The 12,420-nt window shown below is 46.0% G+C and overlaps 1 protein-coding gene across 3 annotated transcripts in view; it reads left to right on the top strand.

Annotated features, from left to right (window-relative positions):
* Positions 1-11,479, top strand: part of CHM (CHM Rab escort protein) — a 184,090-nt gene extending 172,611 nt beyond the window's left edge. For all 3 annotated transcript variants that reach the window (XM_073598122.1, XM_073598124.1, XM_073598125.1), the window contains exons 14-15: positions 3,782-3,942; positions 11,119-11,479. In XM_073598122.1, the coding sequence (XP_073454223.1) occupies positions 3,782-3,942; positions 11,119-11,301 (344 nt within the window). In that variant the 3' untranslated portion in view covers positions 11,302-11,479. The remainder of the gene's footprint in view (positions 1-3,781; positions 3,943-11,118) is intronic.
* The last annotated feature ends 941 nt before the right edge of the window (positions 11,480-12,420 follow it).

The raw sequence follows: 12,420 nt of genomic DNA on the forward strand, positions 1-12,420 counted from the left end.
TATCACACGAGCTGATCTAGGAGGAGCGCGGGACTTTTCTCACAGTGCGGCCAAAGTTTTCACACTCAGCTCGGAGACACACAGCGGGAGATGCCAGCAGACTGTGTATGACATATAGAGGAGGAAGAGGGAGCGGAGAGCTGCGCTGCAGCCACAGCTTGGCCCAAAGCGGCCCCAGGGCAGGCAGCCTACCGATCAAAAAAATTTTGATCGATCAAAAAAATTAACGGTTAATCGAGGAATTAATTGTTCATTTCCGCAACCCTAAACTAAGTACACCATTGATCCTAAATATGAAAATATTAATTGTAAGTGCAAAAAATTGATTATTTGATGATTAAGTAATTAATATAGTGTCAAAAAAAAAAAAGAAATGTGTGAAATGTTCCTTTACTATGATGGCTCTCCAAGCCAATTTTTTACAAAAATCACCCAGTGCTTAAACCACAGCATGAGTCCTTCACCTATCTCACTGGAATAGGTCTGCTGTTGAGATTGTGAACCCTCCTATAAGCTCAATACTCCAAATGCTTCCTCGCTGTGTTCATCAATCAGAGACACCTCTCACCATAGGATATACAGTGAGTGAGGAGAAAGAAGAAGAAATGCCTCCCATAGCGTACAAAAGTTCCAATGGGTTTTAATAAAATCAATGCTATTACACTCACATGCTCCGAGTGCCCGCCCAGCACTAAGGATAACACGCTCAGCTGAAACAGCTGTTGTGCTCCAGTTGCGCCACACAGCATGGACTTCAAACACCTACACGCGATATCGTCAGCATCCCGGCCCCGCACGTTTCGTCCAATGACGTCCTCACGGAGCGGCCTTCATTGGACGAAACATGCTCCTCACTGAACAGTGTGTTTCAAAAAAAAAACTTTTATATTGCTACACGTCTTTCAGGGCAGATTCCCCACTTATAGACTTCAGTGCGGTTCGGATTCTATCTCCAATTTTTTCAAATGTTCAGTGAATGTCCAACACACTGATCTTTGCTTAAATTACTCATCATCATTGGAGACGTAGGAGTCATAGAAGACACAGGAGTACAGGAGTCGCTAAAGATGTTGGGGTCACCAGAGACATAGGAGTCACTGGAGACACAGGGGAGCTGAGGTCACTGGAGACACAAAAGAGTTGGGGTCACTGACAACACAGGAGAGCTGGGGTCATTGGTGACACAGGAAAGCTGGGGTCACTGGAAACACAGGAGAGCGGAGGTCACTGGAGACACAGAAGAGCTGAGGTCACTGGAAACACAGGGGAGCTGAGATCCCGAGAGGCAGAGGAGTTGAGGTCACTTGAGACACAGAAGAGCCCAGGTCATTGGAGACACAGGGGAGCTGAGATCCCTAGAGACACGGGAGCTGAGGTCCCTGGAGACGCGGGGGAGCTGAGGTCACTGGAGACACAGAAGAGCTGAGGTCACTGGAGACACAGAAGAGTTGAGGTCACTGGAGACACAGGGCAGCTGAGATCCCTAGAGGCAGGGGAGCGGAGGTCACTGGAGACACAGAAGAGCCCAGGTCCCTGGAGACGCAGGGGAGCTGAGGTCACTGGAGACACAGGGGAGCGGAGGTTACTGGAGACACAGGGGAGCGGAGGTTACTGGAGACACAGGGGAGCGGAGGTTACTGGAGACACAGGGGAGCGGAGGTCACTGGAGACACAGGGGAGCGGAGGTCACTGGAGACACAGGGGAGCGGAGGTCACTGGAGACACAGAGGAGCGGAGGTCACTGGAGACTCAGGGGAGCGGAGGTCACTGGAGACACAGGGGAGCGGAGGTCACTGGAGACACAGGGGAGCGGAGGTCACTGGAGACACAGGGGAGCTGAGGTCACTGGAGACACAGGGGAGCTGAGGTCACTGGAGACACAGGAGAGCTGGGGTCACTGGAGACACAGAAGAGCTTAGGTCACTGGAGACACAGAAGAGCTGGGGTCACTGGAGAGACACAAGTAACTGGAGGCACAGTTGGGCTGGGGTCACTGGAAACACAGTAGAGCTTAGGCCACTGGAGACACAGGAGAGCTGGGGTCACTGGAGACACAGGAGAGCTGGGGTCACTGGAGACAAAGAAGTAACTGGAGACAAAGGTGGGCTGGGGTCACTGGAGACACAAAAGTAACTAGAGACACAGGAGTACAGAGGTCACTGCGGTCATTGGTGTCACTAGAATTCAAAGGGGGTCACAAAGTCGGGGGGGGGGGACACAAGTGCAGGAAGCACAAGAATAAAGGGGTCTTAGTAGGCACAGGAGTGCAGGGGTGTCAGGAATCACTAAGAATTCTGGAGTCACAGACAGGCATGGAGGTGAAGAGCAGGGAGGCTCGGTTTGGGTGTAGTGATGTGTTTGTTGTGTGAATACCAAGCTTTGCATTGCCTAGCCCTGTATGGAAGCACCTAAAGACTGATTAGCTGAAGTGCTGGCAGAACCCAGGAGCCGGTGACCCCGCACTGAAGAGAGGACCCCACACTGTATCACCGTCAAAAATGAGTGTGACATGTGACGGATCATCAAAACCAAAACAATAAGTAGTATTAGTCTCAATTATACTTAACATGATTCATGGAAGACATGGCAGCACAGATCAGCTGAATTCACCACGCAGATAATTTATTGATGTTTAACAATGTAAGTTAATTTGCAAAGATTATTTCATATTTGTTATAGCTCCTTAAATCTTCCTTTGTTCAGCGATGCAACCCTTCACATTACAGGGAGGATCATGAGGCGGAAAGGGAGAGTCCAACTACTACAGAGGAAAGTCAATATTTACATAGAACAGTGGTCTCCAAACTGTGGCCCATTGTCTTTATTCAGCCCTTGGGCCACTGTTTCTCCCACTGATATGAGGCTATAGTCCTCCCATTGACACCAATGATGGGGCATAATTCATCCCACTGATACCAATGATGGGGCACTATTTCTCCCACTGACACCAATGATGGGGCACTATTCATCCCACTGACACCAATGATGGGGCATTATTCCTCCCACTGACACCAATGATGGGGCACTATTCCTCCCACTGATACCAATGATGGGGCACTATTCCTCCCACTGACACCAGTGATGGGGCACTATTCCTCCCACTGACACCAGTGATGGGGCACTATTCCTCCCACTGACACCAATGATGGGGCACTATTCCTCCCACTGACACCAGTGATGGGGCACTATTCCTGCTCATACTGACTACAGAGACTATCTAATTGTTTTACTAGAACTTCAGCTGCTGTTATCTCTGCTGATTACTTTTGGTTTTTTTAGAGAGAAAGATTCAAGTGGTTAAAAATAATAATACAATCCTGTTTTGCCCACAGTGTTACTACAAACTTGGCATTCTTTTAGCAGGGGTTGGTTCTACCTTCGGGTAATCTATGTACATTGCAGGGTTTTTAACCAGCGTTATTGCAGATTCCTACCTTTTGTTATTCTGAAGAAATAGCTGTTTGTTTATCAACCAGCTGCTGCACCTGCAGGGCTTTAATGAAAGTGGCAGGGTCGGCATCCCTTTAGATGTAATTTCCTATTGGTAATATCTCACCAAAAATGACATTTTGTTGCAGGGGATGCCCAAAATCTGACTTGTGTCTTAGTGAAGACTTCGGTGAAAATCAGTCAGCAAATCACACAAAGCAGGAAATTACATTTTTTTTGGGGGGGGGTCCTTACCTGACTTGGTATTCCCCCGTGTGGTATTCTCTCCCACCAGAGTATATTTTTGTATTTTTTTTCAATGGTAATGATGGTTCTTCTTCTCGTGTTTCAGATCCTGAGAGCGTGGAAAGGCCGCGGGTCCTCTGGCTTCTGTACTTTAATATGAGAGACTCCTCCGCGGTAGAGCGTCAATCCTACGTTGGGCTCCCCTCTAATGTGTTTGTCTGCAGCGGGCCGGACCCGTGCTTCGGATATGACCACGCCGTCCAACAGGTGAGTAGATCTGTGATGAGCTCCTGGTAGTTGACTTCTTCCTGAAGAGTTTTGATGGGTTGGACGGTTCTTCTTTATGTGGTCCATGATACCATCAGGTGATGACAAACTAAGACACAGCACTGCCAGAGGGATGCAATGCTATGACTCTTCCCTCCAGCATGCAATCACAATTGAAGATCTGAAAAGAGATTTGTCTTAAGAATTCTGTTCCTCCACGTTCCTTATGGCATCCTCATTCACCATATGTGTTAAAAGGCCCACCTTGGGGCCATGGCCTGGCGTAGAATGCATTGGGTATAGGTCTGTGTGCTCTGCTGGTCATTGTACTATATGCAGTGCTGTGAAAAAGTATTTGCCCCTTCCTTGCATATTTGTCACACTTAAATGATTCAGATCATCAAACAAATTTTATTATCATACAAAGATAACCCGAGTTAGCACAAAATACAGTTTTTAAATGATTATTTCATTTATTAAGGGAAAAAAGCTGTGCAAACCTACCTTGTGCCTATGTGAAAAGTAATTGCCCCCGTAAACCTAATAACTGGTTGCGGCAACAACTGCAGTGCAGCGTTTGGGATAACTGGCAATGAGTCTTTCACGTCACTGTGGAGGAATTTTGGCCCACTCTTCTATGCAGAATTGTTTTATTTCGGCCACATTGGAGGGTTTTCCAGCATGATTGGCCTGTTTAAGGTCATAAAACAGCATCTCAATCAGATTTAAGTCTAGACTTTGACTAGGCCACTCCAAAACCTTCATTTTGGTTGTTTTTGAGCCAATCAGAGGTGGACGTGCTGGTGTGTTTCAGATCATTGTCCTGCTGCATAACCCCAGTGCGCTTGAGGTCAGGAACTGATGGCTGGACATTCTCCTTCAGGTGTTCCTGGTAGAGCGCAGAATTCATGGTTCCATCAATGATGGCAAGTTGTCCATCCCCAGATTACCACCACCATGTCTGACTGTTGGTATGATGTTTTTTTTTTCTATGAAATGCTGTGTTTGTTTTATGCCAGATGTAACGGGATGCACACCTTCCAAAAAAGTTCAACTTTTGGCTCCTCGGTACACAGAATATTTGCCCAAAAGTCTTGGGGATAATCCAAGATGTTTTTTTGCAAATGTGAGACGAGCCCTTTGTGTTGTTTTGGCCTTGGAACTCTCCCGTGGATGCCTTTCTTGCCCAGTCTCTTACTGTTGAATCATGAACACTGATCATACCTGAGGCAAGTGAGGCTTGCAGTTCTTTAGATGTTCTGGGTTCTTTGATGACCTCCTGGATGAGTCGTCCTCGTGTTCTTAGAGTAATTTTGGTCAGCCGGCCACTCCTGGGAAGGTTCACCACTGTTCCACATTTTCTCTATTTGTGGATAATGGCTCTCCCCGTGGTTCGCTGAAGTCCTAAAGTCTTAGAAATGGCTTTGTGAGACAAGCCCTTTGTGTTGTTTTGGCCTTGGAACTCTCCCATAGATGCCTTTCTTGCCCAGTCTTACTGTTGAATCATGAACACTGATCTTACCTGAGGCAAGTGAGGCCTGCAGTTCTTTAGATGTTCTGGGTTCATTGATGACCTCCTGGATGAGTCGTCGTCGTGTTCTTGGAGTAATTTTGGTCGGCCGGCCACTCCTGGGAAGGTTCACCACTGTTCCACGTTTTCTCTATTTGTGGATAATGGCTCGCAGCGTGGTTCGCTGAAGTCCCAAAGTCTTAGAAATGGCTTTGTAACCCTTCCTAGACCGATACATGTCAACGACTTTGTTTTTCATCTGTTCTTGAATTTCTTTAGATCACGGCATGATGTGTTGCTTTTCTTTTAGCGTGCTTCACTTTGCCAGACAGCTTCTATTTAAGTAATTTCTTGATTCAACAGGTCTGGCAGTAATAAGGCCTGGGTGTGGCAAGTGAAATTTAACTCAGCTTTCCAAAAAATTTGGTTAATCGCACTTCATTCATGAGTTAGCAAAGGCGGAGGGTCCCAAACACACCAGCAAGTCCACCTTGGAATGGCTCAAAAAAAACTCAAAATGAAGGTTTTTGGAGTGGCCTAGTCAAAGTCCGGACTTAAATCTGATTGAGATGCTGTGGCATGAAATTAAACTGGCTATTCATGGAGTGGGCCACAGCGATGTGAAAGACTCATTGTCCATTATCGCAAACACTTGATTGAAGTTGTTGCCGCCAAGGGTGGTGCAACCCGTTATTAGGTTTAGGAGGGCAGTTACTTTTTCACATAAAGCCAGGCAGGTTTGGACAGATTTTTTCCCTTAAGAAAGGAGATCGGTGTTTAAAAACTGCATTTTGTATTTATTCAGGTTATCTTTGTATAATAATAAAATGTGTTTGATGATCTGAATCATATAAGTGTGACAAATATGCCTAAAAGAAAAAAAAATAAGGAAGGGGGTAAATACTTTTTTACAGCACTGTAGAACCTCTGCTAGTGAACTTTCGGCACCCTAAAGGTGTCAGAAACCATGAAATCAGGCCGAGACAGAAGTACAGTTAAATCACACTTGTTTAATAATAAAAGTACAAACATAGTCAAAACATAGGCAAAGTTCAGTAACCGGAACGGATAGTCAGCCAAGCCAGAAGTCAGGGATCAATGTAGTGGAACAGCAAGCAGGATCTGGAGCCAGAAGGGATGTCAGCAAAGCAAGTCTTGAACAGGATCGCAGGAGAATGTCTCTGTGATGTTGACCAAGGCAAAGGCAGAGCTCCTCTGGACTGGACGGCTTAAGTAGGCAGGACTGACGAGCAGGATATCATCAACAGCTGAGTAACTGTGAAGAGAGATAGGAGCTGGCAATTATCCGACAGCTGAGCGGCCATCTCAGAGAAGGAAGGGCTGAGCCCAGCCCTGACAAACGGTTCCATCCTAACAGCGATTATCCGTTATATGTGGTGTGTGCTAGTCTTCAGATCAATCAATGTGTCCATGTGGAGCCAATTGGATCCTAGACCCAGACAAAGCCAAAATCTGCTTAAAGTGGAACTTTAAGACTAAACTTAAATAGGCTCCCCTGTACAGTGAGCCTCTAATGTGCAGCTCACTGTAGAAATTCATCATTGCCGAATCTGACTGAACTCCTGCGCATGCATGAAAGTGACATCATCCCGGGCCTGGCTAATGAAAGCAGCCGGCGATCAAGACCTGGAATCCAGTCGCCAAAAGATGTCAGCTGGCAGGCGGGGAGTTCGGGATGCCGCATTGCTGGAACCAAGGTGAGTATAGTTCCCCTTTAAGTCAAGGTTACACCTGCCCCCTCTTAATGCCTGGCCCCACCCTCTGTCATTCAGCTGTCAAATACTCAACTGCAATCGTAATTGGAGACATTGACAGGCTTGTTTGGATTTTAGCTCAGGAGGGAAGTGGTTAAAGCATTGCCTACGGACATTTTTAGGTACTCTAGTTATTCATTGTTATGCACACACAATTTTCAAGCTTGACATGTTTGGTATCGGGTTACTCGACCCAATCTCATCTTTTGGATTTTACTAAAAAACGGGTACAGTGTTTTTGTGCACTAAAATTAATTTGGGCTTCAGTGAGGCATAAGGACAGAGCGTACTACATACACTATACGACCAAAAGTATCGGGACGCCTGCCGTTACACACACATGAACTTTAATGGCCTCCCAGTCTTAGTCCGTAGGGTTCAATATTGAGTTGGCCCACCCTTTGCAGCTATAACAGCTTCAACTCTTCTGGATAGGCTGTACCCAAGGTTTAGGAGTGTGTCTATGGGAATGTTTGGCCATCCTTCCAGAAGTGCATTTTGTGAGGTCAGGCACCGATGTTGGACGAGAAGGCCTGGCTCACAGTCTCCGCTCTAATTCATCCCAAAGGTGTTCTATCGGGTTGAGGTCAGGACTCTATGCAGGCCAGTCATGTTCCTCCACCCAACTCGCTCATCCATGTCTTTATGGACCTTGCTTTGTGCACTGGTGGGCAGTCATGTTGGAACAGGAAGGGACCATCCCCAAACTGTTCCTACAAAGTTGGGGGCATGAAATTGTCCAAAATGTCTTGGTATGCTGACACCTTAAGAGTTCCCTTCACTGGAACTAAGGGGCCAAACCCAACCCCTGAGGAACAACCCCACACCATAATCCCCCCTCCACCAAATGATTTGGACCAGTGCAGAAAGCAAGGTCCATAAAGACATGGATGAGTGAGTTTGGGGTGGGGGAACTTGACTGGCCTGCACAGAGTCCTGACCTCAACCCGACAGAACACCTTTGGGATGAATTAGAGCTGAGACTGTGAGCCAGGCCTTCTCGTCCAACATCAGTGCCTGACCTCACAAATGGGCTTCTGGAAGAATGGTCAAACATTCCCATAGACACACTCCTAAACCTTGTGGACGGCCTTCCCAGAAGAGTTGAAGCTGTTATAGCTGCAAAGGGTGGACCAACTCAATGTTGAACCCTACGGACTAAGACTGGGATGTCATTAAAGTTCATGAGTGTGTAAAGGCAGGAGTCCCAATACTTTTGGTAATATAGTGTATGTGTATATATACCCAAATATTTATATAAAACTTAATGTTATTATCTGGAAAATTTCCATTAAGATTATCTTATTAGGATATGACAGGAGCCATGCTGGGTACACACAGGAAGGTTTTTTTTGTTTTTTTGTTTTTATTCAAGCAAGCGGGCTGAACAAAAAAAAAACATACAGATTGCAGTACTAACACATTCAATGTTAGTGCAGCGATCTCCCCGCTGAGCTAAGGTGTTTTGACAGGATGACTGACCCCGCCCCCACCAAAACACTGTACAAACGTGCTGAAAGTCGGCCAGTTCCTGGTGAAGCGACCGTTTTGGAGCATTTTTGATGAGGTTTTTTTTATATATCTGTGTAGGACGCGGCGTGTCCACAACTTCCCAGCAACCACTAAAAGGCAAAATATCAGTTTGGGGAGGAATGACGGTTTAAACTCTCTGTATATGAGGAGCGTTGCCTACAAAGTTTACATTTGGAGTTATGCAGCTTCCCCTCTGCATCCTTTATTTATATATTTATTTATTTTAGAACTAATATTTTTCTAAATATATGAATAGTGGTGGAACCCTCTGCTATTGTATTACAAAACACGAGTAAATAGGAGAAAAGATTACATATCAAGTGACTATACAAACAATACCCCCTAACTGAAGTGTATGAAATAAATATAAACATATTAATGTGAAACGGTGGGGGGGGGACCCCTGACGTCAGAGTTCCACTTAATCGCTTAAATACCGGGCACTTTCACCCCCTTCCTGCCCAAGCCAATTTTCAGCTTTCAGCGCTGTCGCATTTTGAATGACAGTTGCGCGGTCATACAACACTGTACACGTGACATTTTTATCATTTTTTGGGGGGCAGATAGAGCTTTCTTTTGGTGTTATTTAATCACCATTGGGGTTTTTTATTTTTTTTTTTGCAAATAAGTAATTTTTTTTTCCCCAGATGTGTGCTGATGAGGCTGCACTGATGGGAACTAATGAGGTGGCACTGATGGGTACTGTAAATCTGCACTGATGAGGTGGCAGTGATGGGTACCGATGAGGTGGTACTGATGAGCTACACTGATGGGTACTGACAGGCTGCACTGATGGGTACTGATAAGCTGCACTGATGGGCACTGCTGAGGTGGCACTGATGGGTACTAATAAGCTGCACTGATAAAGTGGCACTGATGGGCACTAATGAGGTGGCACTGATGTCTACTGATGAGCTGCACTGATGGTCACTGATGGGTACTGATAAGCTGCACTAATGGGTTCTGATAAGCTGCACTGATGGGCACTGAAGAGGTGGTACTGATGCGCACTGATCAGCTGCACTGATAGGCACTGAAGAGGTGGTACGGATGGGTACTGATAAGCTGCAATGTGGGCACTGAAGAGGTGGTACTGATAAGCTGCACTGATGGGTACTGATGAGGTGGCACTGATGCGTAATGATGGGTACTGATAAGCTGCACTGATGGGCACTGAAGTGGTGTTACTGATGGGTACTGATAAGCTGCATTGATGGGTACTGATGAGGTGGCACTGATGCGTAATGATGGGTACTGATAAGCTGCACTGAAAAGCTGCACTGATGGGTACTGATAAGCTGCGCTGATGAGGTGGCACTGAAGAGGTGGTACTGATAACCTGCACTGATGGGCACTGATGAGGTGGCACTGATTGGTACTGTTTAGCTGCACTGCTAGGCCCTAATAAGCTGCAGTGATGAGTACCGATAAGCTGCAGTGATGAGTACCGATAAGCTGCAGTGATGAGTACCGATAAGCTGCAGTGATGGGTGCCGATAAGCTGCACTGATGGGTACCGATAAGCTGCACTGATGGGTACCGACAAGCTGCACTGATGGGTACCGACAAGCTGCACTGATGGGTACCGACAAGCTGCACTGATGGGTACCGACAAGCTGCACTGATGGGTACCGATAAGCTGCACTGATGGGTACCGACAAGCTGCACTGATGGGTACCGATTACCTGCACTGATGGGTACTGATAAGCTGCACTGACGAGGAGGCATTGATGAGGCTACACTGATGGGCACTGATGAGGCTGCACTGATGAGGAGGCATTGATGAGGCTGCACTGATGGGCACCGATGAGGCTGCACTGATGAGGCTGCAGTGCCCTGATTATCAGTGTGAGCAATGTACTCACTGTGGTCTGTCAGATCGGCTCTCCTTTCCTCACATGCTGTGTCTGTTACTATTGATTGATGAGACTGTGGAAGTTTTATTACAAGCACAATTGCATTTGTGTATATATCTGATGTTTGCATATTATATTTATTAAGTGTATCTCTGACTGCAGGGGTTCCCACCACTGTTTCACATTAATATATTATTTTATGTTATGCACTTTTGGAGTCATTGTTTGTATAGTCACTTAATATGTATTCTTACTCATATTTTGTAATGCAACAGCAGAGGGTTCCACCACTCTTCATATATTTATATGTAACGTAGCGCTGCACTTCATTTTGTTTATTCTTTGTGTAGTGGTCGGGGGAACAGATTACATTGTCTATCTGCACAGCTTTCTCTTATTGATTTAACCAACAGTACCTTTTAACATATAGATAGCATGGTGATAAACACACTTACCTTTGTTCCATATTTATTTTCCGGTGGGGCGTGTTTTGTGTTTTCAGGCGGAGAACACTTTCACCACCATGTATCCATCAGAAGAGTTTTGTCCTCCGGCGCCCAATCCGGAAGACATCATTTACGACGGAGAGGGAGCTCAGCCAGACGTGTCAGAAGCCGGAGCGGCTGAGGAATCCAAAGAAGAGACGCCGAATGAAAATGGAACCGAGGAACCGAAAACCGAATGACTCCACCTCGGCCGGATTCAAACCATCTCACAGCTCCGAAGGCTTCTGATCCTCCGCATATCCAACAAAGCCGAGCGTCACCAGATGTGTCCCCGCACACCGCCGTCTGTTTACCTGCAATATGTCTTTAATTATTCTGTGTATATGGCTGCAATAAATATGTTTTCATATCATTAAATCCCGATTCAATGCTTTCCTAGAATTACTCCTGAGCAGAGAGAAACAGATACTGAGAATATCGGAAAGAGAATTAGTACTGTCCATACATACAGAATAAGAACAGATACCGAGAATTACACTCAGCATACAGGACCAGAGAAGTGGTACTGTGCAAAGTGTATATAGATCTTTATATCACTAGAGGGGTCACTAACAGGAGGAAGGAGGTCCTGATTCCTCTATATAGATCTTTATATCACTAGAGGGGTCACCAGCTGGAGGAAGGAGGTCCTGATTCCTCTAGATCAGAGATATGCAATTAGCGGACCTCCAGCTCTTGCAAAACTACAAGTCCCATCATGCCTCTGCCTCTGGGTGTCATGCTTGTGGCTGTCAGAGTCTTGCTATGCTTCATGGGAATTGTAGTTCTGCAACAGCTGGAGGTCCACTAATTGCATATCCCTGCTCTAGATAGATCTTTATATCACTAGAGGGATCACCAGCAGGAGGAAGGAGGTCCCAATTCCTCTATATAGATCTTTATATCACTAGAGCAGTGGTCATCAACCCTGTCCTCAGGGCCCACTAACAAGCCAGATTTTATGTATTACCTTGGGGAGACACAGACTAGAATACTGCAATCACTGAGCAGCAAATGATATCACCTATAAGGTATTTCAGTTATCTTGCAAACCTGGCCTGTTAGTGGGCCCTGAGGACAGGGTTGATGACCACTGCGCTAGGGGGATCACCGGCTGGAGGAAGGAGGTCCCGATTCCTCTATATAGATCTTTATATCACTAGAGAGGTCACCAGCAGGAGGAAGGAGGTCCTGATTCCTCTATACACAGTATCTCACAAAAGTGAGTACACCCTTCACATTTTTGTAAATATTTTCTTCTATCTTTTCATGTGACAACACTGAAGAAATGACACTTGGTTACAATGTAAAGTAGTGAG

Source organism: Aquarana catesbeiana, linkage group LG09, assembly GCF_042186555.1.
Source record: "Aquarana catesbeiana isolate 2022-GZ linkage group LG09, ASM4218655v1, whole genome shotgun sequence".
Taxonomy (NCBI): domain Eukaryota; kingdom Metazoa; phylum Chordata; class Amphibia; order Anura; family Ranidae; genus Aquarana; species Aquarana catesbeiana.